This window comes from Trichogramma pretiosum, unplaced genomic scaffold, assembly GCF_000599845.2.
Source record: "Trichogramma pretiosum strain Unisexual culture from Peru unplaced genomic scaffold, Tpre_2.0 scaffold51, whole genome shotgun sequence".
Taxonomy (NCBI): Eukaryota; Metazoa; Arthropoda; class Insecta; order Hymenoptera; family Trichogrammatidae; genus Trichogramma; species Trichogramma pretiosum.
Genome location: NW_019641226.1, coordinates 1,030,783 through 1,048,123, shown reverse-complemented (window position 1 = coordinate 1,048,123; position 17,341 = coordinate 1,030,783). Strand labels below are relative to the sequence as shown.

At 38.4% G+C, this 17,341-nt stretch overlaps 1 protein-coding gene across 2 annotated transcripts; it reads left to right on the top strand.

Annotated features, from left to right (window-relative positions):
- The first annotated feature begins 74 nt into the window (after nt 1-74).
- On the top strand, nt 75-15,418 carry LOC106648018 (katanin p80 WD40 repeat-containing subunit B1). 2 transcript variants are annotated; one of them, XM_014364643.2, is made up of 16 exons: nt 75-768; nt 2,377-2,507; nt 2,581-2,925; nt 3,001-3,191; nt 3,280-3,430; nt 3,521-3,696; nt 4,014-4,132; nt 4,344-4,442; nt 4,883-5,117; nt 5,244-5,543; nt 6,282-6,585; nt 6,811-6,990; nt 7,872-7,948; nt 8,022-8,096; nt 13,500-13,619; nt 13,702-15,418. In XM_014364643.2, the coding sequence occupies exons 1-16, from the start codon at nt 735-737 to the stop codon at nt 13,832-13,834; spliced, it is 2,670 nt and encodes an 889-aa protein (XP_014220129.1). In that variant the 5' UTR covers nt 75-734; the 3' UTR covers nt 13,835-15,418. The 2 variants fall into 2 exon arrangements, with proteins under 2 accessions (XP_014220129.1, XP_014220131.1); XM_014364645.1 differs by having other exon boundaries at nt 735-768; nt 4,386-4,442; nt 13,702-13,834.
- The last annotated feature ends 1,923 nt before the right edge of the window (nt 15,419-17,341 follow it).

Genomic DNA, 17,341 nt, shown 5'->3' with positions numbered 1-17,341 from the left:
TGTGTCTCTCTATACTCTATATAGGGTATCGCTCTTTCTCTCTCGCTCGCTGTTTCGCTTTGCGCTACGAACACACATTGATAGTATTCGCAGTCAGTCCTCCACGGGAAAGAAACTCAATCGCATCAGCGCGCGGACGGAGCTATGTTTCACGAGCTCTCGAGTGCAGTGTGATACATTACATATAAAAGCAAGTTTGGTGTGCGGATTATTTCCTCCGCGAGGCACGTCGTCTCGCGAGATTGATGCAGTGCGTCTGTCAATCGAGTGCGTACCTATGAGTGATAACAAATCGATGTGTGTTTTGACGGCAAGCCAATTATCATCGACCACAAGTGCGGCGGTCGCGAGGGCGGGAAGATGATCTCTGAGCCGAGAATCATAATCACAAGGACCAGGAGGAAAGGAGCAGCAGCAGCGGCAGCAGCAAACGCGACGACGAGGCTCGCTGTGCCTGCTACTGCTTCTACTACTGTACTTGCTACTGCCAAATAAGGCCCAACATCGGAGCACGGCCAGCGTTTCTCGTTCAACCTGTGTTGTATACTTTCGTCTCGCCGTCTCTCTCGCTCTCTGTCTCGTTTTTCGAGCTCGACTTACTTGGCCTGTCTGTGTATCTACGTATATCTATGTGTAGTGTGCAAGCCTTCGACAAATCCTTAATTTTATAACGGAGGATTTGCTCGAGTTTTTTTCTTCGTCCTCCGTTTCGGCACCAACGAAATAAAGGAGCCATGGCTTCCTCGACCAGAAGATCCTGGAAACTCCGTAAGTTTTTGATTAGATAAGTTTATCAATCTTTTATCTTTTAGATATACATGTTTTTAGTACATCTATAGATGTACACGTTATATACACAAATAGCATCGCGTGTTAATAACATTAACGATGTCTACTGTTCATCTCGTAAGATTAGGCTCGTTTAATTTTCGCGAAATCAAGACTTGGATAACAGTAGCCTGCCTACTGCTTGCTCTATACAAATTGGACAAAATTAGAGTGTAAGCGAGAATGGAAGAAAAGGAGTTCGTTGGCCCTGGCACATTATCAAGTTTTTTAGGGGTTATATAGAAGCAGAATGTTGTACAATCGATTTATCCTCTCTCTCTCTCTCTCTCTCTCTCTCTCTCTCTCTCTCTCTCTCTCTCTTTTTTTAAACGAGTGTACATCATCCGTAACGGATTTTGCTGTTGTGTTACTATGCACTGGCGGTGGTAGTCTTTATACGATGACTTGCGTGTATATTAGATGAAGGAGGAGGGACATCGCAGGGTCCCGTTTATCGCTTTTGACTCGCGGATAAATCTTCCTTAAACTCATTTTTAAAATTATGAATAGCTATTAGCTGCATATGATTGATCAATTTAATTATTTGGTTTCCGTTAAGCACGTTTTATTTGAACAATGCAAAAAATGAAAATATAAATTTGAATTTTATTCAATCCACAATTTTATCTAAAATATTTTTCTCTTTTAAGTTATAAATTAAATTTTAAATCAGCCAATTCAAATAGTTTAACTCCTATAGTTGTACTTGTGTAGTTGAATAAATTAACCCATCATAGATGTAATTTAACTTGTTTTAGTCTCATACAAATTCTAATGCTTACATTCAGCTACTACCTATTATTAGGTAGTTTTTGGAGCTTATACTTTGGCCCAGTATAGAACTTGAAATAGATACTCAGGGTAGACGCTGATACACAGAGATGCTAAAAATTTGAATCTATATAGGAGCTTTATTTATTTGTTTTATCTCATGACACCAAAAATATAATTTACAAAAACAATAGCACAAAGTAAAACAAACAAAATGTAACTTTTTTTCATGAATTTTTTTTATCTTTCCTGAAACTAATAAGTTACTTAATAGTTACTTATCATGGTAATGTTGAAATTTGACTATGAGGGTACTTGCTTCATTTGGGACATTTATGAAAGTTTTTACATAATCCTGATATATAAAATAAAGTGTCAATAATAAAAACAGTTTGCAGTTTCAGTTACACTTAATCTATGATAATATCACAATTACATAGATAATTAGTAGTCCTAATTATGATTCGCATAAATAATATCATAAGACAATCAAATGTTTGTTTACCGCTGGGTATAAATTTGCCATCAACTTTTTAAGATGCAAGGTAGTTTTGTATGATTTATTAGATGAAACACTTTTGCAATATGTGCTGAGATAGCATAAAAGAGCTCATATGTTTGCAAAGTCTCTCCTTAGTAACATTGCATCATAACAGGTTTTTTCAAGTTACCGCCTTGCTTGTAATGCTAATTTAAATAAGTTTTCAAGCTGCATAATTTATACTGCTCTATTCCAATTGCAGTTTTAAGCAAAAATTATTTTTTTTTATGCTACAGAGGATTTTGTTGCCCATTCTGCAAATATCAATTGTCTATCATTGGGTCACAAATCAGGAAGGGTTTTAGTCACTGGTGGTGATGATAAAAAAGTCAATTTATGGGCAGTTGGAAAACAAAATTGTATTATGGTCAGTTTTGAATAATTATTGTTAAATCTTAAACGTTACCTCGATACTCAATTGGCTCTATATTGTATTGCAGAGCCTTAGTGGCCATACAACTCCTATAGAATGTGTCAGATTTGGACAAACAGAGGATCTAGTCTGTGCTGGCTCACAGACTGGAGCTTTAAAAATTTGGGATCTGGAACATGCCAAATTAGCCCGTACTTTGACAGGTCACAAGCTAGGCATTCGCTGCATGGATTTTCATCCGTATGGTGAATTACTGGCCTCAGGCAGTTTAGACACAGCTATAAAACTTTGGGATATTAGAAGGAAAGGTTGTATATTCACATATAAAGGCCATGACAGGATGGTGAACAATCTCAAATTCAGCCCTGATGGGCAATGGATAGCTAGCGCAGGAGAAGAAGGCATGGTGAAAGTGAGTAAATTTGCTTGAAGCAAAGAAAGATTAAAAATAATAGATGTGTAAATATTGGTGTCATTATTTTTACAGTTGTGGGATTTACGAGCGGGCCGACAGCTGCGCGAATTCTCAAATCATACAGGTCCGGCCACGTGCGTAGAATTTCATCCCCACGAGTTCCTACTAGCCAGTGGTGGCGCCGATCGCGTGGTACATTTCTGGGATTTGGAATCGTTTCAGCTCGTTTCGTCGACCGACCAAGCGAACTCTGCTCCGATAAGGTAAGGATCTAATTGTTGGATTATTACACGCACCGGTGACAAGACTTGACTCGATAATGATATTTTTGTCCCGTCATCTCGCGTACAGGAGCATATTCTTTAGTCACGGTGGAGAATGTTTATTCGCTGGCTGCCAAGATGTGATGAAAGTTTACGGATGGGAGCCAGCACGCACCTTCGATACCATACCCGTAGGCTGGGGAAAGATACAAGACATAGCGATAGCTCAAAATCAACTCGTAAGTGCTTAATGTCATCGCATAACGTCCGTAATAGATGTGAAAACGTGTCCTGAATTATTCACGACTCTTTGCTCTTCGTAATTGCAGATCGGCGCAGGTTTTCACGCAGCCAGTGTCGTCCTTTACGTGTGCGATCTGAAGAAAATAGCACCTCTGGGCAGTAGCTCCGGAACAGGTGAAACGTCACCCTCTCCTTTTTCCTATGGAAATTCACTGAGAAAGAGCTTCTCCAAGGAACGGCCCGCTAGTCTGAAAAAACACACGTTAGTATATTATGTTAATGTTCACCAAAGTGCGCGGAGTAAAACTTTTGCTTGGCAAAAAAATACGCGTATCGTGTTTCATTGATGAAACCTCTGCGCCTGACCTCGAGAGCGAGAATAAATTTATACGCCGTACTACTATTTTTGGTGTTTTTTGTTTGCACGTCTCGATTTTTGCTGGCGCGTTATCTCTCTCGCGTGCGAGTCTAGGTCATTGACTTACAATGCGCGATTGATCAACCGGTCGATGTGTGTATACAAGCGCCTGAGCCTTGATCCTCGAGCGTAAAACGATCACAATAATGCGTTTGTTGCAGGATGGAGGTGAAAACGATCGAGGAGGACAAATCTGGCACGGATCCGGAGGAGGAAGAAGCGAATTTCGATATTCCCAACGTTTCCGAGTACAGAGACGTGTTTCAGCCCACGCGATCACGTAAGTTTATTCACGTAGTAATGCAAGACTTGTTATATCGCACTTGATTTACAGCACTTTTTTTTCATTGACATTACGGCACACGTGCTTATTTGTTGAATCGTCCTCAACATGCGTAATCCGTCGGCTTTGAAACGATATAATTACCGCATGTGTTGGGCGAAGCAAATCATTATTTTCTTTATGTCTATCTATACCTATCGATGTTTAGATGAAATGAGTGAGCATGCGTCTTGTGCACGGTATGTTTCAGTAACTCGCACTCCACCTCCAGAGCCCGAGGCTTTCCCAGAGCCTCCAGAGGAACCAGGTAATAATACCATTCTAAACGTTGCATTTCAATAAGTGCTCATTACTCTCGATTAGTTTCAACTTTTTCTACGTCTTATAATACACTTTACCCGCTTTTGTCATACGCTTGGGTGACCGATTTATGATGTCATTCTATGTTGTCATTGTATGTTCAAGAGTTGAATAAACTGATCGAAAAAATCATTTTTCAGACGTTTTCGTTTACTCGTACAGATAGAGCACAATTTTTTGATTCATTCCTTCTTTTTTTTGTTTCTGATTTCGTATGAAACTTTAAAATTTTGCACGCTTCTGTTCGGAAATTGAAACGCGTATTAGTAATACGCTGCCGTTGTTCTTATCGCGTTATGATAATTTTTACTAAATATGCTGACGCTCGAACTTCCGCTTTGGTAATTATAAGCACGCATTAATTTTTATTTTTTTATTTTTTACAAGAAATTCAACACCAGCAACCTTCACCGATGGTCCGTAGCTTATCCAATTCAATGTCGAGCTTGTTGAGCGCCGATGCCGAAGACAATGAAAACAATCTGTCGTCGACGTCTCCACCGACGTCGACGAATTCTGTTTCGATGCCAAAACCAACTTCCGTCAGGGTACAGCCGATCAAGCAGACGCCGCTCATACAGAGGAGTCCTATACCACCTATATCTTCAACGAGCCAAATCAGGTGCATATTGTCATTTTTCATCGTGCAAACGACCCATCCCATACTTTGAATTCAGGTCAATGTCTAACATTATGCATTTTGCGGTTGTTTTTTTCTCCTTTTTCTTGCCTGCGATTAATTGTGCAGAGCAACGTTACAAGCGAATAGTAAAAATTCGAAGAATCTAGCGCCAGTGCCACCGTTGAGGCATCAGGGACAAAATTCAAACCTAGTTAAACGAAGTTCTCCGATGCCACCGCCGAAGCCGTTGGGCCCTCAACGCTCCAATACCACGCTGACGCCGCGCAACGCGCCTATGGCTGCCGTCTCGCCTGTCATGGATGACGGGAAATTGAAGTCTCGAGCTAACAGTCCAGATTACCCAAAGCAGCTCATCAAAAGAGGCAAGGATAACGGAGAGAGTTACGACAGCGACTTTCCCGTCAAGTGAGTAGAGTCCAATGCAGGAGTTGCTGCGTATACATGATATGAATTACACGAGATGATTTAATTCATCAAGAGGAGGAACTATGTTTTTTGGTAGCTAAAATTTGCGCCGCGTGCGTGTGACATCAATGACGAGGCATTTCCGCTCGTTTATCCTTGAACAAATATTATCGTGATGTAAGCTTCGCGTACTTCATATGTATATACGCATACATGATCATGTGGGTCAGTGTTAAAGTGAAAGTGATGGTGAAATATGCACGCGGGCGTTCTGAGTATTGATCATTTACTAAGATACGAAATTGGTCGCTCATAACTCATCTTCACCGCAAAAATAGATATAGAACGACACTGAATGGGTGAAATGACAACTTTAAAATAATCCATGATTTTTTTTTCATATATATATATTTTTAAATGTTCGATGAAAGTTTTAATTTCCTTTGTATTGAAAAAAAAATCGATTTTGATAGATAAGCGAACAAGGCAGTATTAAAGTCAAAACAACCGTTATGAAATCGCTTGACTCACTATTGTAGATAAGAGTTTAACAATACCCGTTGTACGTAAAGTAATTTTCATGACTTTGATCCTTTCTTAGGAGAAATTCAATATAGTTTAAAATATTCCATTGATTTTTGTTTCTAAAAAAAGTTACTTGCTTCAATGTGCATGCACATTCAAATCATAGACATATTTACAGTCTCATATGAAATATAAATCTTGTATTTTTTGTAGAATTTCATCAAATTTGAAACACAGTCCTTCGGAGCCACAGCTAAATAGGCCAAATACGGCACGCTCTCAGTCCACCACGCGTAATCTCGGTTCATCGGGTCCTCTGTCGGCGCGTAATAACGGCACAGGACCAACGCAGCGCAGGCCACCACCTAACCGAGCTCAAATAGCGCCAAGCCCGAAGACTGAGATTCGAGTGGCTCAATTGAAGCCCAGTGTACAAAGCAAGCAACAGGACATGGAGGAATTCGTGTCGATGACGGCTGACAAACCTTATGGTCTCGATGTCGACTCTTTTTTACCGGTAAGTTCTATTTCCGACTTGACATCGTTTATTTTTTATTCAATGAACTCTCGGCTAGGCTAATAATGTTGCACAAGCGAAAGCAATATGCAGACGTAAACTAGTGAATAGAATTAATTTGCATCAAATGTTTTTTTTCTGTATAAAAGATGATAATAATAATAATGAAAAGTCTCATCGAGAGTAGATCGAGTAATTTTTTTCTCCCATTGCTGCTGTTCACAGAAAAACTATTCCGGACAGACGTCACTAGATTACGCGCAAATGGGTGTTTACAGTGAGATGTCAGAGGCTGAAGTATTCAATACGATGATGCGTGGCCACGAGTCTATGATGGCTGTGCTCACGAGTAGGCATCGTTCCTTACAAATTATCTATTCACTCTGGCATAACAAGGACATGAAGGTAAACTATTACGCGCGGCTTCATTTCTATTTTTGTATATTTTCAAAGCCGTATATGTGAGCCGTACGTGTGAGTGAACGCGTATGTGTACGTGTGGGTAAATAAATTTACGCTTAAGAAATCAGGAAAATTTTATACAAGGATTCGATGGACGACCCATACCGATCAAATAAAAAATTCTAACTAAACCGAGCCGCAATGTCCGAGTAGTTCTGGGTGCCAGACCGTAAAGCCATCAACTTTGAGTGGAAGTTCGCTGTACTGTCTTCAATGCTAGTAGAGTTAATATAAAAAAACAAATCGGCGTGAAACTAGCGTTAAAATAAAAGATAGATGTGCCAAGTCAATTTTTCATAAAATTAGATTATCTTAGCCCGCTTGCGCACATTATTTAATTATATTGTATTTTTTTATATAAAAAATTATACGTATTTACTTTCTCGCCGTTTATCCCAAGGAACAAGTTTCGCGCTTTTCTATCTTGAACCATAATGCGTTGGCAATCTACGGGCTTTTCCTCGTCTCTTGCATAAATATGATGATCAATCTAAACATAAATAAATCGGCTTTGTAGCTTTATTTAAGAAAGGAACTCCTTGAAATAATATTATGAAAACCAAGTGCTCAAGTGTGTTTACTCGCGCATATAATTATTGATATTTGTGATGAGTGCGTGTGAGCACGAGTGTGTAGATTAATTAATCCGATTAAATTATATCGTGGCGGAGCTACGAGAAAGAGAGAGAGAGAGAGGTCCGATAAGGATACGGCATGCTACTCTAGCGGTTTCGTGCCAATTTGCGCGTCAACACTGCAGCGCATTATCGATTTCTTAAAAAGTAAAGTTCAAAATGCTTATTTTATTAAAAAAATTTTTTCAGTCGGCTGTAGACTCGGCAGTTGCAATGAACGACTTGTCTGTGATTGTCGATCTTCTTGGTGTGCTCATTTTAAAGCCGTAAGTATCTGTGGATTCATTTATTCGTATAATCGAATTATTGAAACTAACTTTTTTGTGTGCACCTTTCCAGAGCCATTTGGAATCTCGACCTGTGCAATACACTAATCGCACCTATCGGCGACCTTCTTCAGAGCAAGTATGAAATGTAAGTAGACATCCAATTTTTTATTCACCGCGACGTAAAAAAAAACAAGAACTCTCCGATGTTTGCTGCGTGCGCTACACGCGAAATCTTTATATTGCCTTTTTCGGTATACAATAAGTGCCTAGCGCTCGATACACTTCTCTTCGTTAATGAATCTCAACAGCTTCTAGCACATGCGTATATTTGAAACCATGACCTACAATACTTATTTTATATTTTTTATATTATATTAAAGACATTTCAAAATAATTTCATCAGACGTATGTGCATGCGCTGTATTACTGCTTGTGAGCGTGCTCAGCGAATGAGCGATAGAAAGAGAGAGACTCTAAAACAATATTCCCACCCATATGAATCTTGACGAAAAAGGAAATGCATATCAAGCATAGAATTTTTCCTCCTCTCTCTCTCTCTCTCTCTCTCTCTCTCTCTTTTGCTCGTGACCTTGAGAACATAACTATTCTAAATCGATATATTACATATGAAAATATGTGCGAGAGAATAGGTGTGCATGTTACAGTCTACTAAAATTCGTTGTCTATCGTATCATAAAACTGCGTCGTAAAATTACGTGTATCGATTAAAATTCTATTAGAAAATTGAAGAAAAAAAAAAGAAGCCAATGCTAGCGAATTACTTATCCCGCAGACATTGGCGCGAGCGAGCGGCGAGCAGCACAAATGACATATACCGGTTTTAAATGCCCTCCTACGCTTAGCTAACCATATATAAAAGCGAGCGCGGCATCGATAATGAGAAATGCTCCGCTGCGTTCCCGATGCCCACGCGCGAGCGAGCGAGCAAGCGTACGAACGAACGAACGAAAGAACGCGTGTGTCTGTGTGCGTGCCGCGTGCGTTATTACGCGAAACGAAATCGTGATGCAAACTGCCGTCGCCGAGAAAGAGAGAGAGAGATACAAACACAGCAGGTATATCTCCCAGAGGCAGTTGGCTGCTTTTGCCGTGATTTCGGTTATGATTGCTACTCATTCGCGCGTAGATTCGATCGAATCTCGAGCTTGAATGGCGCTATTGCATATTTTCCTCGAAACATCTCTTCGAGCTCGACTCATTAGCACGCAAATAACGAAAAATTTACCTGGTGTCTTATTCTAATGCACCGAGTCATGCTTCTTTGCTCGTCATTACGTAAGATGTAGCGCAGGTTGATTTGAAATACATCACGTACTCTTATACCGAAGCATTGATAATTCACAATTTGTATTCAAAAAGTTAAAATCGCTCTCGGGACGTTTATGTTACTCGCGGGCACTAAGCAGAGAGTAGTCGGTCGCGGTTTTTTTTACGAGCTCCATAAATGGTTATAAAAATTTTCATCTATTCGCGCGACGATAATGATTCATTATTGTTATAACACGCTCGATTGCCTATGTTTATTCGTATCGAAATTTATAGTTTTTCTTAAGGAGCTATTAGTAAGTCTTGTTATTGTAACCGAGTCACAATATCTCACTTGTAAAAAACAGTGCGTAATTGTTCTCGTTATCTAAACGAAAAACAAAACAAAAAATTGTGTTTCGAATGGATGTTTCCCAGCGAGTGTGGCGGGCCTCGTGCAAAAACAGCACACGAGCGACGCGTCCGAGTCTGAGTGCGAAATTTCAATATCTCGCATATCAAATCGTAGACGTTCTCCTGACTCGGATCCGATTGCGTAAGCGTCTCTCCATTACAAAAGCCACCCGCGCAATTCACGCTCATCGGCGCAATGCGTGTGTGTGCGCGCGCGCCTTTATTATAATCATAATACAAATTGAAAGCAGGCAGCTGGTTGATCTCAAGTTCGTGTCCTTGATTCGGCACCGCTGGCCGATCGGCTTTAGCCGTTATAATCGCTCTTTAAAATTTACCTGCAAAGTACATAACATTAGAAGGAATTATTAATGTTAAAAGGAAAATCGCTTTATTGTCTCGCTGAGCATGGCCATTGTCTGTGTTTGTATACGAGATCTTAAATGGCGATCGAGGCTCACGGCGCTTTCTGATTCATTGTGGCTGGCATAAGCGACGCGGGCGGCGGCACGCACGAGAATGAAAAGCCAAGCCATTGAATTCGCTGATTCGCCATTGGGAACCTTCGAATCATCTTAATTCCGACCGCGCATGAAGAAATCGGAAATTCATTTCGATATACATCCGAAACGTGCAACATCAACGACATCGCAACCGATCCATTTACCGCGGATAAAGTTGATTTATGGTCGTCGGGCGAAGGAAACTTTGCGATATACAAATAACGTCATCGGCTATTTACTCTCGCGGCTCCCGCGGCATATAAAGACGTGTAATGAAGTATGGCCATGGTGAAAAATGACTCGGACAAATCGATTCGCCGCGAGCTTCGAAATCTGCGAGTACGATCAAATGCTCACGCTCGCGTACCGATTTTCTATCGATCTATTCGTCCTTAGAAAATAACATCTGCGACGCACGTAATTTCCTAGCCGAGTAGCTGCACTTCGTAAACGATTAACACCTCAACGTTGATTGGTTTCCTAATGCAGCAGTGCGGTATGAAAAAACGCCGCAGCGGCTCGGCATCGCGTTGCATCGCGATCCTCGAGTGTCGTGCGGCTACATACCATAATCGTTTTGTTACGCGCTCAATCAAAACAACGAATTCTGCTCGTAATTTGATTTCCTTCGCGTGCACAGCTTCGTATTCCATTGCTCGCGATCGGTTACGTAAAGAGCCGCGCGCAAACTTACGTGCAGACTCGTTTCTCTTTTGATGAGAAGCGAAGCAACGAAACACCCGTGTCGCCGTGCTCCTATCTTTCACGTATTGTACGTGACAAACTCAACTCTCGAAAAGCCTCACATAAGGGTATCTATTCAAATGTCGGTGTATTGATGAAACAACCCCCTTCGTCTTCTTTACGAGTTGTCATTTTCGACTACTATATGGCAAGGCGAAAATTAGCCAAGACAATTGAAAAAAGGGTGATAATCGTATGCACGGCAGAAATTTGACGATGAGATGACAACCAAGAGGTGACGTTCTTTGCTGCTGCTCTCGTATTATCTTTTTTGCTGCCGTTTCTTTTTAAAATTTGAAGGACGCTCTATGTCTCCTAACTTTGAATTCCTTTATTGGCGAGGTACGAATTGGAGAAAAAAACACGTTACAGCAAATCGATGCATCTGGTATGTCTCTCCTGTCTCGTCTGTGTCATTGTATTGCAACGTTTGTACAAAAGCATACGTGTCTGAATAGGCGCAGTCGTTTAGTTTCGCAAGCGTGTATTAATTGCCATTGGACAGATCGGTAAACGACTATATAATTAGGATTTGACGATGTAAAACGCGCATAAGTAAAAAAAGTTGGCTTTTTTATCAAGGTATATCGCTGGCGGATACGACGTCCCAAGGCTTTCTCGCCTCGAAAAAACAAACGATATTCGCACGCGTCGGCGAATCGCTATATAATACACGAATTATAGGTCGCCGCTGTGTGTATTACAGTCTCCCCAATTAGCCTCTCTCGGGATATGTAGGTATATACGCGCGAGCGCCACGGGAAAGAGAGAGAAAGATAAAGAAGAACAGCTTGGGCTCACAGAAACGAAACAATAATTGCGCGTTTCGAAACGTTTTCTCTCGGCTGCGCTACCACGAGAGCCGCGGAGGGCAAATATCCCAGCTCGACGTATGCACTTTCGACCTTTTGTCAGTGCGAGTAAACACGCAGCGCGTGCATAGGCCGTCGTCGGTCCTCCCGGAGCCGCCGAGCACCTTGAGAAAGTCTCGGTATTCTTTCGCGCCGAGATATTACGTTGATTTTCTTTCCAACGAAGAAACGAGTTTGCAACGATGGAAATCTGTTTAGCGCCTTTCTTGGTTGCATATCATATGTGCGCACGCGGCGGCGTAGGTGTACTTAACGCGCGCGGCCTATATGCACGCTTGGCATTTTCGTGTCAGTGCGAAACAATTAGCATCTCGCGCAGCAGCTCTCGCCCAACGTCTTTTCTCGCGTATGCATTTTTATCTTGACCGATGGCCTCTCGAGCACTCGTTCTATATGCATAATTGAATTGTGTCCATCGCTCTAACGAGCTCGCTCGTGATTTTTACGAAAGTTGCACATTTTCTATATTCTATCTTTCGATAATTATCAGGCTGATGGCTCATAAAATATATGACTGAAGTTATACGCTTCAAATCAAAAACTTTCACAACGGTCGTTTTTTCCCCCAAGCTATTTCTGAGATAAGCAACCAAAAAAAATTTCCCGTGCCATTGAAACGTACACACATACTTACTGTATAATCAACGTATACACTGTACACTGTAATCTGGCAAGGTGCGTAAATGAAACAATAGGGCTTAATTAAAAGTTTAGCGGTGGTCGTTAGGCGTGCGAAGCTCTCTGCATATCATAAACAAAACGGTGTATACATTTCACAGTTAAGTACGAGCTGCTATTAATTGTGCGAGTTCGGCGTAGCGATGAATGAATCTTTTTTCCACTTCAATATTAATAAACTTATTATATACGCACACAGCGATGCGCACGTTTTCCATCCGATGATTTTCGCGCTTGATTGAATTTTCATACGTTTTTTTTTCGACATTCCGACACCCGCATGTACATCTTTCTTTCTCTCTAATAAACTCGTCAAAAATTATACGTAATGCCATCCAATTCAATACCCATTTTCACGCTCTAATCCCTTATAATGTATACAGGCAAATTTGCATGAAGGAGAGAAAGAGAGGGGACATACGCGCGCAGCTCTCCATGCAGTTTGCATAACAACCGCATCGCTCTCATTTCATGAGAAAAAATAGCATATATATACACCGCTGCCTTTCTCTTCTAGAGTTAGATAGCTCATAGCTGCAACTCGATGTTGCTGTACCTTCCGTAGCAATCATTCGCCTCTTTTATTATTTAGATGGGAAATTCTTTTTCTTGCCTAGGCGAAATTTCATGAAAATAAAACAAAATCTACTCAATTCACGCGAGTTCTGCATCGGTCCCTCCGGCATTAGATCGAAAAAAAAATAAATACATCAATGAACATAGCGACGCTACATAAATAAAAATCTAAATTGCAACCGCAATGAGAAGGAAAATTAGCGAGTAGGGGCGCGAGGAGAATAAAACGAGTCAATTTATGACAGCGACTAGGACGATTCGTCGCGCCTAGGCTCGGCGAAAGGGGTAAAAATCGCGCGTGTGCTCCAATTTCATGCTCATGTATGGATAGCTTCATATTTATGGCTCAAAGTTTCGATCGAATGAGCCGTGACGCGATTCGTTGTTCGCTCAACATTACACATGTATCGTTTCGGTGGGAGTTTGGCAACTAATTTTTGATATCATTATTTTGATGATATAAATAATTTATAAACCCATTTCTTTTCTTTGCAGGTATGTGACAGTCGGCTGCTCAGCGCTCAGGATAATATTGCGAAACTTTGGCCCCGTTATCAAATCCAACGTCGATGCGCCTCTCCATACAATCGGCGTCGATGTATCTCGTGAAGAGCGGTAAGTCGATTCTTCATTCTGCAACATTAGATATAAAAGTATACAGCAAATAAAACTCATTGTCTATTTTTTTCTTGCATAGGTATCACAAATGTGTCACTTGCTATGACAAACTTCTACAGGTTCGAGACATTCTGCTGAAAAAGCAGAGCATGCCCGGCAAGTTGGGTGGAAGTTTTCGAGAACTGTGCACGCTCATAAGGACGCTCGAGTGATGATGTCGCAAATTGAGGCGTCGATCATCGTGCCTTAATCATCACCAAAAACAGCAACAGTCGAGTAGGCATAGGTCCTTCGTCGTCTTGCTACGCCATAATATGAAGGTGGAGGTCAAAAAATTGCCAGACTTACGTACGCTGACTTGCAGTGGCGTTGCCTGGTCAAAGTCAAAACGATAAAAGGTTATACAGCATATTCTATGTTAGAATTTATGCTACCGAATCGTAAGGGTGAATTTTTCAGCAATCGAGTTGAAACTTGTATATTTAGATTATGGGAGAATGCGGCCCAAGTATTTGTAAAAATGCCTTATAATCCTAATAGAGACCGTTAACAATCGTACCCTAAGGTCACTCATTGACTATTTTTTGATCGAATTCGCTCATGACAGTGATAATTCGGTGTCAATATAAGTGATCGTTGTATATTTTATGATTAAAAATGTATCTTTTGAAATGGTAGTGCTCGATGAGTTAGTAAAATGAGTATTTTGATTGAAAAGTGTGAAAATGAATACGTAAGTTGTACAATATATATGATAGGTCTCGTATACGATTCCCAGACACATTAGGAATAGAAGATTGATACTAATGAAAAATATGAAGGAGTTACTAAATTTTCGTCGAATCAATTATATCCCCTGTAAAATGAATTAGATTGATGATTTGTAAGCGATAAACATGAAGCATTCGCCTCGTTATCTTCCGAGATTTTGAGACTTACTGTTGACTGACTGAAGAATATTTGAGAGATGTTATATTTTGCAACGTTTCTCAATAGACATCGAGGGCGCACATATGTTTGCCATTTTTATTGTTAATATAATTCCTTTTAGTATTTTCTGCTTCATAATAAGGAAAAATATTTTGCTGAAATAATTAACCCTATGCTCTCTTGAGGTTTATTTCAATTTGTCAAGCAAGATTCCTTTTCACATTTTTTTCAAATAAATTTTTGATTATTCAGTTTTAATAATAGTTTTACTAAAAAATTACTTCGATTAATATGTGTTAATGAGTATTTAACTCATTTTTAAGCAAATCATGCTCTCAGGGGTTATTATACTAGAATGATTTTTCTTTTTAATGTCACCTCAAGTGAATTAAGATGTTCTGTTTTTTAGCAGGATATTTCAGGAAATGATGCATGTTTTAAAATTATGGTTATAATTTTTATAGCGTTTTAATTGATTTATATACTACGTGTTTGAACATTTCTTCATCAATCATTTTTCCACATTGTTTTTGGAAAAGCTGGTTTAAGTTTTATTGACATTTTATTGATAGCATAAAAATCAAAGTTTCATAACATTATCCTTAGAATTTTAAGTAGGTAGTTAATTAAAAATTAAAAAATTTCTTTTAATCAAAGAATCATAACAAGATCTAATTATGATTTTAATAATTGTCGACTGACTTCTCTTTTCTACGCTAAAGTTATTTTCTTAAGTTCATTTGTAAAGCGCTTATAAATTTCATGTCAACAAATTGATTGGCAAAATGAAGAATAATTATTGTAAAAAAGGCTTAAAGATAATCTCAGCAGCAGCGACTAAGTATGTTGAAATTTTCATTTTTGAGTCAATGTGTTTCAAATAATTTGTAATACAAAGTTATCAGTATTTATTATAATCAATGTTTATTATAATAATTGTTTAGACTCAACTCCGAATGAGCTTTAAAATATAGTTGAAATTAATTACAATTTCAACACAATAAGTGGTAATCGTGCCTTGATTTGTTTTTATCAATATAAAATATCTAATTGGGTCTCTCACGTTATTACAGTAGATTCATATCTTCATGCAAACAAACAAATACATGCTTTAAAATTGTAGGCTAAAAAAATTAAAAATTGGCGATCAAACATCACTTATTTAAAATGTACAGAATAATAGTGTGAAATTTAGAAAATCTCTGTTCCGTCCACTGTATTTTTGTAAAAAAAAGTAGTTGAGCAGACTAATGACCGTTTGAAATACATAATTTTTCGTGCGAACGTGTGAATCAAAACCGAAACACTAAAGAATGTTTCAAATGAAAAGCTATGGTTTTCATACAAATTATATGTATCTATGTAAAAGAAGCCAACCACGTTCCTGCTTTTGCTGATCTAACTACATAAAAACTAATTTATGAAATACACTGTTACCTACAATACCAGTTAATACTTTTAAATGTAAATATGCTAATGAAGATAAACGGTTGGCTTCAAAGTAACTTTGACTTGACTAAATGAGTAATGATTTTGAACATAAAAGTATGAATGTTAAACGCAAACTTCATAATAATAGAGGGAGATAATACTTATAAACCTTAGACTGAAGACACAAATGTAGTAGACGTTTTGGTTGTGATAGTAAGAAGAATATAAGAAAGCGTTTATTATATATCATACATTGTAGTTAATTTTCATAAAATTGTTTTTTCTGGGCGCATGTGGACTTTCCGAGACGTGTAATTGTGAGAATTTCAGTATATTATTATTGAAAATGTACATATCATTGCGTTTTACATGAAGCCTGCTTCAGTATGCGAGATTTAATAAATATCGAGTATGATTATCTCGATTATTCACTTGTACGTAATTACAATTTTTTGTTCTAATCATAAAAGTCAAATGCGTTTCTGAATGAAAATTCCAAATCAACTGTTTTCATCAACTAATGTGCTACATAAACTGGCACGCGAGTTAAGCAGAACTAAGGACTATACTTGCCAACTGTCGATTGTAAAATATTAGACATAATAAGTCATTACAAATTTAATAATGAATAATGATAATAAAAAATTATTTAATTACCGATGAAAACTTATATCCTGTGTATCACTTATTTTACACTTGCAGTGTCATATTATCCACACCTGATAAATACTTTTTAATGAAAAAAAAATTGTTTTAGTACACTCATAAGATTTGTTAAAATGTTTCGTTGAAAAAAATTACTCGAATTTGCTACGAACCGTAATATCAAATTAATAATGTCGATTTAATTTTACATGAAAAAAGGCCCATAAAATTAATTTAAAATAAATTTGTATTATTCACTTATATTAATTACACGAATGGGTTACATTTCTAGTCTATCTTGAAATTGTGTTATTTTATTATTTTTTTGATTTAAAGTAGAAATAAATTTGAAAGACGATAAAACATAATAAACAACTTATAATTGTTTCATTCTAATAAGATGGATTCAGATCACTATTGTTCAAATAGTATGAAAAAATTACTACACTTGACTGTACTCTGGTGCTACACCTTTCTACTGTATTCGTAAATACAAAAAACATTGAAAATCTCAGCAACAGCAATAAAAATTCTTACTTTCGAATTTCGTTATAATTTATCACTCTCTGAAATTTGCTTTTTATTAAAAATGTATATAGTAAATCAGTATTAGTTATAATACTCAATAATGATCAAATACAAGGAAGTAAAACTTAAATCCTCTCGAAAATCCGAAAAATAAAATATTTTTTAGTATTGACAACTTTTAAAAT

Excerpts from the sequence above, each read along its gene's own strand:
- LOC106648018 (XM_014364643.2), top strand. The coding sequence starts at position 735 with ATGGCTTCCTCGACCAGAAGATCCTGGAAACTCC. Across the intron at positions 5,544-6,281 it reads GACAGCGACTTTCCCGTCAA|AATTTCATCAAATTTGAAAC; the intron begins GTGAGTAGAGTC and ends TATTTTTTGTAG. Across the intron at positions 6,991-7,871 it reads GGCATAACAAGGACATGAAG|TCGGCTGTAGACTCGGCAGT; the intron begins GTAAACTATTAC and ends AAATTTTTTCAG.